Genomic DNA, 13,289 nt, shown 5'->3' with positions numbered 1-13,289 from the left:
TGACCTTTTAAAATATTTAATTAAAATCTAAATCTCAAACTCTGCTTGAATAGGTTGGAACCCTTGACATGAAAAGAATGATAGGCATGGAGTAGGTTGTCACTTGATTTGTTTGAAAATTTTTAAAAAATTTTGTTTAAAAAGTCACAAACTTAAGCAAAAAAAGAAAAAGAAAATTTAAAGAAATTTGTTATAAATTTAATTTTATAAAAAATAAATTTCTCTACTGGTTTTTTTTATAAAAAAAAATATTAAAATAAATTTATAGAATAGATAATAATAAGACAATTGTTTATTTTTTTTTTTTTTTTTATTAAATATTTTATTTTTTGCTAATTTTAACAAAACACTTGCACAAAAAAGACAGCGATTTGTAATGCTGTGTTTTTTGTAAGGTTTTGGTGTGCTTTTGACGTAGTAGTTGTTGTTGTTGTTTTTTTTTCATTTAAATTATGTTTTTCATTAGTTTAAACTTATGTTTTAAGGGAGATTGTTTGTTTTTTTTATTATTATTATAAACTTTTCTTTAAATTTTTATAATTTTCTTAAAAGTTTTCGGTTATTTTTTTTATTAAATTTTTATTTAATTAGTTGAAATTTTGTTTATATGAAAGATGGAGGAGTGGGGCTGGGGATAAGGGTCTTGTTGTTTTTTTCTTCTTTTTCAATTCAATTTTACATTAAATGTATGTGTGTTAGGTTGTTATGTTAAATTAATTTAATTATTTTTTTTTTAATTTTTTATTATTATTAAATTAGTTATACATTTACAAATAAATGTTGTTTTATTTTTTGGGTTGTGTATGCGTGTTTTGTTGCTATTTTTTTTTTTTGTTTTATTTTTAATTAAATTTTATATATAAATATATATATTTTTATTATAATTATATAAATTATAATTAGTCATCAATAGTAGTACCACCCATAAAGATCTTCATAAAAATGTGGTTTTTATATATAAAAAAAAATAATTTTTATTTTCTTTTGAGGTTCTTCTTTTTCCTAATCTTTTTTCGTAAGATGTTTTTGTTGTTGTTGTTATTTTTTCAAACCTCTTAAATAGTTTTTATTTTTACACTTTATTTCAATTTTTGTTTTTCTTTTTTTTTATATATAATTTGTTATAAAGTTTTCTTGTTATAATTAGCGTTATAAAATGTTTGGTTTTTTGTTTGTTTATTTATTTATTAATTATTTATTAAATTAGTATATTTTTCATTTTCCTTTATCATATTCAATATTTTTTCGGTTTTGTGTTATTTTTTTTTTTAAGAAAATTTTGTATTAAATATTTATTTTATTATTATTTTTCTTATTTATTCATATTTATTTCTTAATAAATTTTCTTTTGACTTATTTTCTTCTTTTTTTAGTTTTTATTTGTGTGTGTATGTTTGTTTGTTTGTATGTGTGTGTGTGTGTTTTGTAAGGAATTTATTCATAATTAATAAAATCACAAAATTAGTTCTTTTTTTTTCTTGTTGCCTAAAACCTGTTTAGACCAAGTTATATTCCTTAAGATTTGATTGGAGAATTGTATCCTTAACAGCTGCAAACACAAATCTTATATTTTCCGTATCTAGTTGGTCCGGGAGGGAAGGGGAAAAATATATAAAAAAAAGAAAAAATAAAAACATAAATATGTTAATATGTTGTAATTAAATTTATTAAAAAAAAAAACAATTTAAATTTATCAAAGTTTTATACAACAACTTTTATATAGAAAAACAATTTTTGTTTTATATAAATCTCATCTTTGATATATTTAATAATTGTTTATAAAGTAAAATCATTCACACATTAAAACGTTTAAATTATGTTAAAATAGAGACAGTTCAACCCACATCTGACATCCTCCAATCACAATTAGATCATTTTGTTTAGTTCATGTTTGTTATACTTTCTTATGATATTATAAAATTTATCTGAGATGATCCTTTTATAGATTTTTATATTCAATCAGGATGCAGCAGCGTGTTTGTAGATACATATAAGAAAAAAGTACTAATTGAAAAAGTTCAAAAACCATACTACTATATCTATACTTTATTATAGACTAGATTAAAGTCTACTCCATAGACTTGACTAGACCACACCATTGACTGGGCTAGACTATAGAAAATGCAATAAACTAGACTAGACAGAACTACAGAATACACGGTAGCCCACACTATAGGCCACACTAGGCTTAAGATTAAACTATAGACTAAACTAAAGACTGGACTATAGACTACACTTCAGACTAAACTAGACTTCAGACTACACTATAAACTAGAGTATAGAATAGAATATACTCAAGACTTTATACTAGTCTATAGACTAAACTTTAGACTAGATTATATAAGAGACAATAGAACAGACTATAAAATAAACTATAGACTAGGCTATAGACTTGACACTATAATAGGCTATAGACTATAGACTAGACTTTAAACTAGACTATAGAATAGACCATAGACTAGACTATAGACTAAACCATAGACCATAGACTATTGATTAGACTATAGACTACACTAAAGTCAACACTAAAGACAAGACTATAGACTAGACTATAGACTTGACTTCAGCTTAGACTACAGACTAGACTATAGACTTGACTTCAGTTTAGACTATAGAATATGCTATAGACTAGACTACAGACTAGACTATATAGTAGACTATAGACTAGACTAAAGACTACACTTAACACAATACTATAGACTAGACTACAGACTACACTATAGAGTAGGCTATAGACTAGACTGAATAATAGACTATATACTAGACTAAAGACTACTATAAAATAGACTATAGGTTGGACTGTAGACTAGACTATAGAGTAGGCTATAGACTAGACTATCGACTAGACTACTGACAAGACTATAGACTATACTATCGACTAGACTATTGACTAGACTATAGATTAGAATAATGACTAGACTATTCACTAGTCTATAGACTAGACTAAAGACTATACACTAGACTATAGACTAGACTATACACTAAACTATATACTATTGACTAGACTATAGATTAGAATATTGACTAGACTATTCACTAGTCTATAGACTAGACTAAAGACTATACACTAGACTATAGACTAGACTATACACGAAACTATATACTAGACTATAGACTAGACTATAGACTAGACTATAGACTAGACTTTAGGCTAGACTATAGACTAGACTATAGACTAGACTATAGACTAGACTATAGACTAGACTATAGACTAGACTATAGACTAGACTATAGACTAGACTATAGACTATACTATCGACTAGACTATTGACTAGACTATAGATTAGAATATTGACTAGACTATTCACTAGTCTATAGACTAGACTAAAGACTATACACTAGACTATAGACTAGACTACACACTAAACTATATACTATTGACTAGACTATAGATTAGAATATTGACTAGACTATTCACTAGTCTATAGACTAGACTAAAGACTATACACTAGACTATAGACTAGACTATACACTAAACTATATACTAGACTATAGACTAAACTATAGACTAGACTATAGACTAGACTTTAGGCTAGACTATAGACTAGACTATAGACTAGACTATAGACTAGACTATAGACTAGACTATAGACTAGACTATAGACTAGACTATAGACTAGACTATAGACTAGACTATAGACTAGACTATAGACTAGACTATAGACTAGACTATTGACTAGATTATAGTCTAGACTATAGATTAGACTATTGACTAGATTATAGTCTAGACTATAGATTAGACTATAGACTAGACTATAGACTAGACTATAGACTAGACTATAGACTAGACTATAGATTAGACTATAGACTAGATTGTATAATAGACTAAAGACTATACTATAAGAATAGACTATAGACTAGACTGTAGAACTGGCTATAGACTACACTAGACTAGACAATATTAAAGACAAGTGTATAGGCAACATAGACTAGACTACAGGCTAGACCATAGTCAACATAGACTAGACTACAGACTGATCTATTAAATACTAATTAGACTGGTTAGAAAATGTACCGAATATGTTGTGGGAGTACCGCGGTTTTTTTTCGATATTAAAAAGAATTTTCTATCCCTGATAGAGAGTTTAATTTATATTGGATCAGTGAACAGGAATGACGTCTATTCTTTTTCTTACATAGGAATTTCTAAAATCAAAACTGCCAAAAATTTCAATGTTGTGAATTTCACCTCCTCAAAGTATCAAAAATAAAGAATTCATTAAAACATATAAATAATAAAACACATAAAAAATATTTTAGTAATTTATTTATAAGATTCTACGAAAGAATATAGTAAAATTAAAGTTTATTTAAAAATAATAATTAATTACATAATTAAATTTTTTTGTAATGTTAACTTTTTTTTTTGCATTTTATTCATATTTTTCGTGTAGTTCATAAAAATTCCAAATAAGGCTGGCGCAATATATTTATATATACGTTATGTTAGTTTGTAGAAAGTGGTATTAGGAAAATAAGATAAAATTGAACATAAAAACAAACAGCCAATATGTATACTTAACCCAAATTAAATTCTTTAAGAGCATTTTGCATAATTGTATCTTTTACGGCGCAAAATACAAGTTTAATATTTTCAGTATCTGTTGTGATATATCGGGAATTTGTAAGATTTAAAAGAGAAACAATTAAGAAAGAAAATTAGAATTTAATTGAAAAAAGGAAGTTATATTAATAAAAGAAATTAAAAAAAGGAACATAAAAGCAAATTTAACAAAAATCTAAATAAAACTAGCCAAATACAAATGTGAATCGAAATTATGAAAATGTTGAAAAAATTTGTTTAAAAAAATACCTGGTTGTTATTAGCTTCCTGACCAATACATGACCACAACTTTGTAGAGAGAATAATGATTTCAAAATCACACCCATATATACAAAAACACACATACTCATAATCATTCATACAATTCTTAAAAGTAAAAACATATTTCTATACCAGTACTTAATATTCAAATCACTGACTGGTAATGAAACAATTTCGTTATTACGGAGCTTGAAACATTATAATATCTTTCAGAACATCTGAAAGAACATTAACCCTTCAAACAAAAGCTCCGTAATCTAATTCGTAAAATTTCCTTAAAAATAAAGTCCCAACTTACCTGTAGCACATGTAAAATGAGAATAAATGATTTTCTCAGAATCTGGATTTAAATCCACAAACATACGTAAGATAAATTCACGGGCGGCAATGGCATCTCTTTGTGGGCCTAGATGATTTTTCGAAAAAAAAAAAACAAGAAAAGTGTACAAAATGTTTAAAGCAATTCAAGCAATACTACTATGTAGCAATATTTTTCTTACAGCACCATTATATAGTGCATTATATACATTAATAAACTAGCAAATTACTTATGACACAAATGTTATGAATTCAATACGTAGACATACAACCGAAAATTATAATTTGAGCATTTTAAATAATAAGTGTGTGTGTATTATCGTATACAACCTGTGGCTGTAGTAAAATGAGAATAACATTGACGTTCTGGATCAGGATTTGCTGCCAAATATTTTTTCAATATAAATTGTTTTGCAGCGGCATGATCGCATTTAGGACCTTTAAAGGGTCATTTTAAAGTTTTAAATAAAAATTAAAAACATTTGGTTTTAATATGTTAAAAATAATTAAATCAAATTCAATAAAAAAAGAAACTTATTTTGTAGATACATAACTTAAATGTGATTTAAAATTTAAATAAAGTATCATTGTAAAATTTTATGTGAAAGAAAATTGACTTGACTACTATAGACTAGATTGTAGGCTGAACTACAACCCAGACTATTGACTCGACTAGTCTATAGACTAGACTACAGACAAGAATACAGCCTAGAATAAACACCAGGCTACAGCCTAGGCTATTGATTACAGCCCAGACTACAGCCTTGACTACAGTCAGACTATAGACTAGAATACAGACTATATTAGCCTAGGCTGTAATTTAGTCCGTAGTCTAGTCTGTAGGCCAATCTATAATCTGTAGTCTAGTCTAGTCTGTAGTCTAGTCTATGGTCTAGTCTGTAGTCTAGTCTATAGTCAAGTCTATAGTCTAGTCTTTAGTCTAGTCTATAGTCTTCTATACTTTAGTCTATATTTGTCTAGTCTATAATTTATAGTCTAATCTGTAGTCTAGTTTGTATTCTAGTCCTTAGTCTCGTCTGTAGTATAGTCTATATTATATTCTGTAGTCTAATCTATAGTTTAGTCTGTAGTCTAGTTTATGATCGAGCCTGTGGAGTAGTGTAGTCTGTAGTATAGCCTAGTATATAGTTCAGTCTGTATTATAGTCTAGTCTGTAATCTAGTCTGTAGTCTGCTATGTAGGCTAGTCTATAGTCTAGTCCGTAGTGTATTCTATAGTTTAGGCTGTAATAAGTCTGTAGTCTATAGTCAAGTCTATAGTCAAGTTACTAGTCTAGTTACTATTCTAGTCTATAGTCTAGTCCAGAGCCTAGTCTATAGTCTAGCCACTAGTCTAGTCTATAGTCTAGTTACTATTCTAGTCTATAGTCTAGTCAGTAGTCTAGTCTATAGTCTAGTCACTAGTCTAGTCTATAGTCTAGTCTATAGTCTAGTCTATAGTCTAGTCTATAGTCTAGTCTATAGTCTAGTCTATAGTCTAGTATATAGTCTAGTCTATAGTCTAGTCTATAGTCTAGTCTATAGTCTAGTCTATAGTCTAGTCTATAGTCTAGTCTACAGTCTAGTCTATAGTCTAGTCTATAGTCTAGTCTATAGTCTAGTCTATAGTCTAGTCTATAGTCTAGTCTATAGTCTAGTCTATAGTCTAGTCTATAGTCTAGTCTATAGTCTAGTCTATAGTCTAGTCTATAGTCTAGTCTATACTCTAGTCTATAGTCTAGTCTATAGTCTAGTCTATAGTCTAGTCTATAGTCTAGTCTATAGTCTAGTCTATAGTCTAGTCTATAGTCCAGTCTATAGTCTAGTCTATAGTCTAGTCCATAGTCTAGTCTATAGTCTAGTCTATAGTCTAGTCTATAGTCTAGTCTATAGTCTAGTCTATAGTCTAGTCTATAGTCTAGTCTATAGTCTAGTCTATAGTCTAGTCTATAGTCTAGTCTATAGTCTAGTCTATAGTCTAGTCTATAGTCTAGTCTATAGTCTAGTCTATAGTCTAGTCTATAGTCTAGTCTATAGTCTAGTCTATAGTCTAGTCTATAGTCTAGTCTATAGTCTAGTCTATAGTCTAGTCTATAGTCTAGTCTATAGTCTAGTCTATAGTCTAGTCTATAGTCTAGTCTATAGTTTAGTCTATAGTCTAGTCTATAGTCTAGTCTATAGTCTAGTCTATAGTCTAGTCTATAGTCTAGTCTATAATCTAGTCTAGTCTATAGTTTAGTCTATACTCTAGTCTATAGTCTAGTCTATAGTCTAGTCTATAGTCTAGTCTATAGTCTAGTCTATAGTCTAGTCTATAGTCTAGTCTATAGTCTAGTCTATAGTCTAGTCTATAGTCTAGTCTATAGTCTAGTCTATAGTCTAGTCTATAGTCTAGTCTATAGTCTAGTCTATAGTCTAGTCTATAGTATATCTATAGTCTAGTCTATAGTCTTAGTCTAAGTCTAGTCTATAGTCTAGTCTATAGTCTAGTCTATAGTCTAGTCTATAGTCTAGTCTATAGTATAGTCTATAGTCTAGTCTATAGTCTAGTCTATAGTCTAGTCTATAGTCTAGTCTATAGTCTAGTCTATAGTCTAGTCTATAGTCTAGTCTATAGTCTAGTCTATAGTCTAGTCTATAGTCTAGTCTATAGTCTAGTCTATAGTCTAGTCTATAGTCTAGTCTATAGTCTAGTCTATAGTCTAGACTAGACTATAGACTAGACTATAGACTAGACTATAGACTAGACTATATAGTTGTCTAGCCTATAATTTATAGTATATTCTATAATTTATAAACTATTCTATATTTTATAGTGTGGGTCTAATCTTTTGTTTAGTTTGTGGTCGAGGCTGTGGAGTAGTCCAGTAATCTAGTCTTTAGTCTAGTCTGTAGGCTAGTCTGTTTAGTCTATAGACTAGTCCGTAGTGTATTCTTGTAATATATTGTAATATAGTCTATAGTCTGTATTCTAGGCTGTGGTCTAGTCTATAGTCCAGTTTATGGTGTAGTATATAGCCTAGTCTGTAGTCTAGTCTGTAGCCTTGCTTGTAGTCTAGTTTGTAGTCTAGTCTGTTGTCTAGTATTTAGTCTAGTCTGTAGTCTACTCTAGTATAGTATATACTGTAGTCTAGTCTTTAGTCTAGTCTGTAAAATAGTCTATAGGCTAGTCTATAGTCTAGGGTGTGGTGTAGTCTAGTCTATAGTCCAGGCTGTATTTTAGTGTATAGTCTAGTCCGTAGTCTTGTTTATAGTCTAGTTAGTAGTCCAGTCCGTAGTCTAATCTGTAGTACAGTCTGTAGTGTAGCCTATAGTCTAGCATTTAATATAGTCTGTACTCTAGCCTGTGGTCTAGTTTGTAGTCTAGTATAGTTTATAGTATAGTATGTAGTTTAGTCTATAGTTTAGTATTTAGTGTAACCTAACTCTACCCCATAGTTTATAGCCTAGTATGTAAGTCTCGTCTACAGTATAGTATGTGGTCTTAATGTAATCTAGTCTGTAGTCTAGTCGAAAGTCTAGGCTGTGCTCTGATCTATAGTCTGTCTGGTCTTGTATATATTCCAGTCTTGTCTATAGATTAGTCTAGGGTATAGATAAATCTTTATTTTTTTCTTTGTATTGAATTTGTTCGTCAATATATTAGACTATATTATTAAGTAAAATTTACTAAAGTCAATCTGTAGTATTAAAAAATAATTGATTTTTGTCCTCGTACTGTAAAATTCGTAAAATTTGATTCCTTAAAACTTACCATCATATTCAGGAAAATAATCTACCAAATGCGAATACATAATTTTTTCTTCTAACAAGTCTTTCTTATTTAAGAAAAGAATTACTGATGAATTCTGGAACCAGGGATACGTAATGATAGTTCTAAATAAAGCTTTTGATTCTTCCATACGATTCTAAAAAAGTAAATTTTTAGAAAAATTAATATCAAAAATAAATATGAAAAATAAAATACTTTACCTCATTATCAGATTCGAATAAGATTTGATCATATTCCGATAGGGCCACTAAAAATATGATTGATGTTACATTTTCAAAACAATGAATCCATTTTCTTCTTTCGGAACGCTGGCCACCGACATCTACCATTCTATATAGTTTGCATGGAAAAGTTTAATGAAAATTTAATTAATATTTAGTTAAAAATTTCAGAAAATAATAATACATTATAAAGAACTACAGGTGTTATAAAGAATAATTTAATGTTTAAATATATTAAAGCAATATTTAACTAAATACAAATAAATTAGTACAGAACAGGCATACATTTAGACATTATACAAACTGATTTTAGCAATAGTATTCTATCAGGAAGATTTAGTTTGTTGGTATTACATATATATTGATTTGATACCTAAATACAATGCCATCCAAATCGAATGGGTATTCCAATATACCAGTGGTTGGTACACGAGCACGTAGAATATCTTGCTCAGTTGGTAAAAAGTCAGGTTTTTCAATACGATCAAGATCGCTTAAATAACTATAATTAATTAAATTTTTAAATATTATCACAAAACTGTTACTAAAAAAATTGTCAAATTAAAGTTTAATTTTGCGTAAAGGTAAGTCAGTGTCAATTTTCATTGATTTCGCCCAAGTAACGAAAAATATAACCTACCAAAAACTCACATTTGTATTTTGAAACTTTTGCTAACTTTTTTTAATTTAATTTATTTTATTTTCAAAATAAACCTAGCCTGTTGGCCATAATCGGTTACAAATTTCTACTTAAAAAAAAATTACTTTTACGTCATTTAATCTTAATATTTGGCAAACATTTAATATTTTTTATATAAAAATGCTATTTATGTACTTTTGTGATTGTCTACAATGTCATCTTAAAAATTGTTTTCATTTAAAGAGAGATAAACAATTTGCCATTTAAACGTATACCTAGAGACTTAATTTGTATTTGTTGTCAACAATTTCATGCAAATGATAACAAGATAAAAGTTTATAAACAAAAAAAAAAAAAAACATCACCGATCACCAAAACAAAAAAACATTTGTTAAACAACATGCACAATTTAAAAGAAATATGTATTAGAAATATACATAAAGTTGTTAGTTTAAAGAATATGTTATTAAGAAGTAACATGCAAAAAAACGTTTCAACACAAAGGGCATATAAAATAAATACCTAAATCGTATTTCTTCTAAATCAAAAGGATATTCAATAATCCCCGTTGTCGGTACACGAACACGTAAAATATCCTGTACACTTGGTAAATAATCTGGTTGGGCCACACGATCAAGATCCATTAGGTAACTAAAGTAGTAGAAGTAGACAGACATTACATACATATATTGAGATTTGGTTATAATGGTAAGATACAAGAAGAACGGTCCTCCAGTCACAGATTCCATACTCATTTTTCTATTTTTATTATTATATATGACAATTAGTTTTGTTTTTAAAAATTTCAACTTACTATTTAGCTGAATCTGTTAATTGATATTCTCTTCGTCGATCGTAACATTCTTGTATGCCAGTATCGGCCCACAGCGTTTTTATGGCTGACAAATATGGATCTTCAAATGAAGTAACTGTTTCATAATCAATGCTCATAACAAGTTCAGCAAGTTCCTGCAAAAGTATATTCAATTAGTTAGTTTATTAAAGGATATAACATTTTTTTAATACCATTTCCAACTGAATTTCAGAAGCTTTCTCTAGCCAAAACAATAGTCTATAGCCTAGTCTATAGTATAGTCTATAGCCTAGTATATAGTGTAGTCTATAGTCTAGTCTATAGTCTAGTCTATAGTCTAGTCTATAGTCTAGTCTATAGTCTAGTCTATAATCTAGTCTATAGTCTAGTCTATAGTCTAGTCTATAGTCTAGTCTATAGTCTAGTCTATAGTCTAGTCTATAGTCTAGTCTATAGTCTAGTCTATAGTCTAGTCTATAGTCTAGTCTATAGTCTAGTCTATAGTCTATATTCTAATGTATAGTCTAGTTTATAGTATAGTCTATAATCTAGTCTATAGTCTAATCTATAATCTAGTTTTTAGTCTTAAATATAGTATAGTCTATAGTATAGACTGTAGTCGAGTCTATAGTGAAGTACATAGTCTGCTCTATAGTCAATACTATAGACAATAGTGACGACTATAAGCAAGAGAATAGTAAAATCTTTTGCCTGCTGTCTTGATTATAGGCTAGACAGTTTTTACGTATGTATATGAAATCAGTCTATACTAAAGACAAGACCATAGTTTAGTCTATACATTTCGAAAGTTCTGAAATACAATTAGAATCGAAGTACATATTTTTATTTTACATACCGCATGATCAGCTGCGCCATATGAAATTCTTAACATATCCATGGCTTTTATCATGGACTGCATAGCCATGAATATATTTTGAAACACTAATTTAATATAACCACGTTTGTCATCATCTGAGTAACCGCTGCCGTGAATAATACGCATCTGTTTAATAAATGTGGATTTGCCGGATTCACCAGTACCTAAAATAATGAAACAAAAATCGGTTACATGTTTTATTTTATTCATTTAAAATTCATGAGGGTAGTGTTTATTTACCCAGTAGTAATAATTTCAACTCCCTTCGCGCATCTCTTTTATCACGACGTAATTGTCGCTCGATTTCTTGATTGATACGCTTCTGTTCCTTGGCCTCTTCTGATAAACAGCACTCCATGCTAACTAGATATAAAGCTGCTAACGCTGCTTAAACGCCACACGTTGAATGAATTTTATTCAAAAATATTGGAAAAATAAAATTATTAGACAACAACTGAAGCAGGAAACAAAGTCAAATGATGTCAATGATTTCCCGCCTTTTACTACTACTTGAATGATGGAAAATAGATGTGGTTTATTGGTAGTGACAATAGTCGAAGTAAGAAGTTTTAGAAATAGTCTTTAGAATTTTATATATAGAAAACTGCTTTAAATATATATTTTAGAGGGCTGGTTATCGTTTTTATTGTAAGTTAGTTTTTTTTTATATTTTCATTTCCTTTTTTGCTGGAGTGGGCTTTCGTATTTTGTGTTTTTGTTTTGCCTCGTTTTAATTTTTTATCCTGGTTGTAAAAAAAATCTTCTTTTAGTTGTTATATGCATATGTTGTTGTTGTTGCCGTTTTTATTTTTTTGTATATCCTGCTGTTATTGGTGTTTGCTAATTGTTAGGTTTTATATTTTCTAATTTTGTTTTCTGTTTTATTGATTTTATCGTCGACGTTGTCGTAGATCTTATCTTAGAGACTATAATAATCTATTAGATGGAAATGATCATAAATGCCACAAAGTTTTTTGGTTTTAATTTTTTGTTTGTTTCGAATTCAATTGTAGACACAAACCATTCGAAACGCTACACACTCACAACAAACCCAGGCTGCAGAGTTCCTTAATGTTTATGTAATTGATGTATGAGATGGTGATTTATAGAGTTTTATGGTACAAAAAACGTCACTGTCAAATATTTCCTTTTTTAATTTTGAATTAGCTCCTGAAAATATAAAACATATAAATAAGAATTATGTCTCTATTATATTTAGAATTAAATACGGGATTTTTAATGAATTTTTACTCTAAAGTTTTCAAAAAGGTATACTGGTACTGATAAAAACTAAGGCCACCAAAGGATATCCCACTAAAAAATTGAGCTAAATACATTTTTTTAACATTTTAAGCTAGGCTATAGTACTGTATATAGTCAATTCTTTTAAGTAGTTTATAGTCCAGACAATAGTGAAGGCTAAAGTCAAGACTATGGTCTATAGTTAAGATTAAAATCTAGTCTATAGGAAGTCTATAATCGTGTCTATGGTCTACTATAGTCTAATCTATAGTCTAGTCTATAATTTGGTCTAAAGTTTAGTCAATTATCTATAGTCTAGTATAGATTAGTCTATAGACCAGTAAATAGTCTAGTGTAAAGATATAATCTAGTTTATAGTGTAGTCCATAGTATTGTCTTAAGTCTAGCCTATAGTCTAGCCCATATTCTAGTCTATAGTCTAGTCTATGGTCTAGTCTATAGTCTAGTCTATGGTCTAGTCTATAGCCTAGTCTATAGTCTAGTCTATAGTATAGTCTATAGTCTAGTCTATAGTCTAGTCTATAGTCTAGTCTATAGTCTAGTCTATAGTCTAGTCTATA

The 13,289-nt window shown here is 28.7% G+C and overlaps 1 protein-coding gene across 9 annotated transcripts in view; it reads right to left on the bottom strand.

The window, feature by feature from the left end:
- Positions 1 to 1,478: 1,478 nt before the first annotated feature.
- The window catches only part of LOC111680062 (G protein alpha q subunit), a 23,617-nt gene continuing 11,806 nt past the window's right edge, over positions 1,479 to 13,289 (bottom strand). For 3 of the 9 annotated variants that reach the window (XM_046953930.1, XM_046953925.1, XM_046953929.1), the window contains 8 exons: positions 11,707 to 12,636; positions 11,446 to 11,630; positions 10,590 to 10,744; positions 10,298 to 10,426; positions 9,115 to 9,244; positions 8,897 to 9,050; positions 5,124 to 5,231; positions 1,479 to 1,579 (listed from right to left, as the gene is read on the bottom strand). In XM_046953930.1, the coding sequence (XP_046809886.1) occupies positions 1,497 to 1,579; positions 5,124 to 5,231; positions 8,897 to 9,050; positions 9,115 to 9,244; positions 10,298 to 10,426; positions 10,590 to 10,744; positions 11,446 to 11,630; positions 11,707 to 11,824 (1,062 nt within the window). In that variant the 5' untranslated portion in view covers positions 11,825 to 12,636 and the 3' untranslated portion in view covers positions 1,479 to 1,496. Of the gene's footprint in view, positions 1,580 to 4,382; positions 4,602 to 5,123; positions 5,232 to 5,473; positions 5,582 to 8,896; positions 9,051 to 9,114; positions 9,245 to 9,508; positions 9,638 to 10,297; positions 10,427 to 10,589; positions 10,745 to 11,445; positions 11,631 to 11,706; positions 12,637 to 13,289 lie in introns of those variants that run through there. The other 6 variants (XM_046953933.1, XM_046953928.1, XM_046953932.1 and 3 more) reach the window with 6 other exon arrangements.

The sequence above is a fragment of the Lucilia cuprina genome, chromosome 6, assembly GCF_022045245.1.
Source record: "Lucilia cuprina isolate Lc7/37 chromosome 6, ASM2204524v1, whole genome shotgun sequence".
Taxonomy (NCBI): Eukaryota; Metazoa; Arthropoda; class Insecta; order Diptera; family Calliphoridae; genus Lucilia; species Lucilia cuprina.
The sequence above is the reverse complement of the archived record's forward strand: the minus strand, read 5'-3'. Positions and strand labels throughout refer to the sequence as shown.